General features: G+C 36.4%; 1 protein-coding gene across 1 annotated transcript; it reads left to right on the forward strand.

Annotated features, from left to right (window-relative positions):
• The first annotated feature begins 1,759 nt into the window (after window positions 1-1,759).
• Window positions 1,760-2,137, forward strand: LOC122048407 (rapid alkalinization factor 23-like). The gene has a single exon (XM_042609977.1). The coding sequence runs from the start codon at window positions 1,760-1,762 to the stop codon at window positions 2,135-2,137; it is 378 nt and encodes a 125-aa protein (XP_042465911.1).
• Window positions 2,138-2,366: the final 229 nt, after the last annotated feature.

Genomic DNA, 2,366 nt, shown 5'->3' on the forward strand with positions numbered 1-2,366 from the left:
GCCTTGTGATTCAGTTTGTCACAGTTATGGTATGTTCCTTGAAACTTTTTGGCCTTCCCTTGGCTCTACCTTTTGTCGAGATACTTTCTCTTCTTGCCAGTGTTTAGTTCCATTAGAATTACCTTTGCAAATATAGGCATTTTTTGTTGATTCTGATTACTTGTAATTATCTTCTTTAATCGGTAGTCTTACACTCAGATCCTCAAGTCCCATCTTCTTTCGCTTGTGCTTTAGATAATTTTTGAATTCCCTCCATGAAGGTGGGAGTTTCTCGATTATCATGGCAACTTGAAAGGATTCATTTATTGTCATGCCCTCAACATACAAATTATGTAGGATCAACTATAACTCTTGGACTTGAGTCGTCATAGTTTTGGAATCAATCATTTTGAAGTCTAAGAATTTGCTGACGATGAATTTTTTCAGTCCAGCATCTTTTGTTTTGTGCTTCCTTTTGAGAGATTCTTATAACTATTTTGTAGTTGACATTGGACTATACACGTTGCATAACGTGTTGTCCAAGTCATTGAGGACATAATTTTGACATAAAAAGTCATTATGCCACCAAGTATCATATATCATGCTCTTTTTTTTATCAGTCTCGCCTTGAAATATACAGGGGTCATCTTCATGTAAGAACTTTGCAAGGTTTAACATGGTTAGGTAAAATATCTTTTGCTATCACCTCTTGAAATCGATATCTATAAACTTCTTCGATTTTTCATCATGTGCTGTGGAACAGGAGCCATCGATGATGAATCCATCAAGATTGCACGAAAAAACTCGTCTTAAAATTGTTGGATCTAATGGTGGTGCAATCTGAGCGCGCAAAGAATGACGGTATAACACCGCTTTGGCGAAGTCGAGGCCAGAGTTAGACTCTATCTCTTTAAGATGAATTTACCCTGCACACAGTGCTCACAGAACACGGCAATCATTTCCCAAGATATAACGACTTTATCATACGATAGCGGTACTATAAATCGCAAGACCTCCAAACCGAAGAAGTTTCTTGAACTCTCCAAATATAAGTATGGAATGCAATGCTTGCTTTGATTTGAAATGGAATGAATTGAGTGAATCAAATGAGAATGTGAGAGATTTTATTTATACCAAACAAACGGGTATAAGAACCTCTTAGTTCAATTAAATCTTATCCATCTAATTTGAATTGGATGATCTAAATTGCATCCCTTTCCAAGAGACATAATGTCTCTTCATTAGATTTATTCTTTTGAAATTAATGGTTAAAATTGAGCCAACAAAGAGACACATATCCCTTTCAAGTGGATGAACTAGATTTTTCCATCTTGATCGGTTTAAACCATTTCACCAATCTATTTGATTTCTCATTCACTCATTTAATTAGTTCAAAACCAATTTTACAACCGATAGACGGAGGTGGAATTAAGGGTGTGCAACTATTCAGTTAAACTGAAAAAATCAACCAAACCAATTTATTTCGAACATTCAGTTCAATAAATTTAGAAATTTGATTTTTATTTTTAAAAATATAAATTAATTCGATTAAATTTTAGTTTTTAAATTAAAAAATTTGGTTAACAGAATTATTAAAAAAATATTTTTTTATTAGATTTTATATACAATTTATAATATTTATGTTTTATATTTAATATTATTTGTAATTTTTGTTATTTTAACCTAATTTTATTATTTATTTATTTTCCATACATCAATAAATCTATCTAGCTATCTATATATATCCATGGAGAAGATGATAATGAATCACATCATTGCAATGGGGAGCAATAGCAGAGCCTCCTCCTTCCTCCTCCTCCTCCTCTTTCTTTTTGCGTCACAACCATGCTGGAAACCAGCCGCCGCTTCTCCTGGGCGATGGAGGACGGCCTGCAACGAGACAGAGGGCAGTGGTAGCCGATGCAGAGTGGAGGTGGAAGGGGAGGGGGAGGAAGCGGAAGAGTTTCAGTTCGATTCAGAGATCAGCAGAAGACTCCTCGCCGGAAGTGACTCCCGCGGAGTCAGTTATGCTGGTCTGGACCCAAATAAGCCGATCTGTTATAGTCAAAATGGCCAGCCGTACAACTGTGCTGGGCGTTCCGGAAACCCACCCAGCCGGGGCTGTAGTATTTATCAGCAATGTCGAGTTGGTGGATGATCAAGAACCCCGGCCCGGCGCCGTTAATTAATTATATATCATCCATGAATAACTAATTAAACTACTCAGTGTTGTGCTGGTCTGTGCTGATCAATATTAATTAAATGTATGATCGTTCATCTTCCATCGATTGACGTGTGTTTCCTATTCTATTTTGCCGTTGTATTTTTTTTTTTTTTATGGGTATGATCTGAGCGAAAGAGCGGCTAGCTTTTGGATACGTTGAGGA

Source organism: Zingiber officinale, chromosome 2B (assembly GCF_018446385.1).
Source record: "Zingiber officinale cultivar Zhangliang chromosome 2B, Zo_v1.1, whole genome shotgun sequence".
Lineage (NCBI taxonomy): Eukaryota > Viridiplantae > Streptophyta > Magnoliopsida > Zingiberales > Zingiberaceae > Zingiber > Zingiber officinale.

Excerpts from the sequence above, each read along its gene's own strand:
- LOC122048407 (XM_042609977.1), top strand. The coding sequence starts at position 1,760 with ATGGGGAGCAATAGCAGAGCCTCCTCCTTCCTCCTCCTCCTCCTCTTT.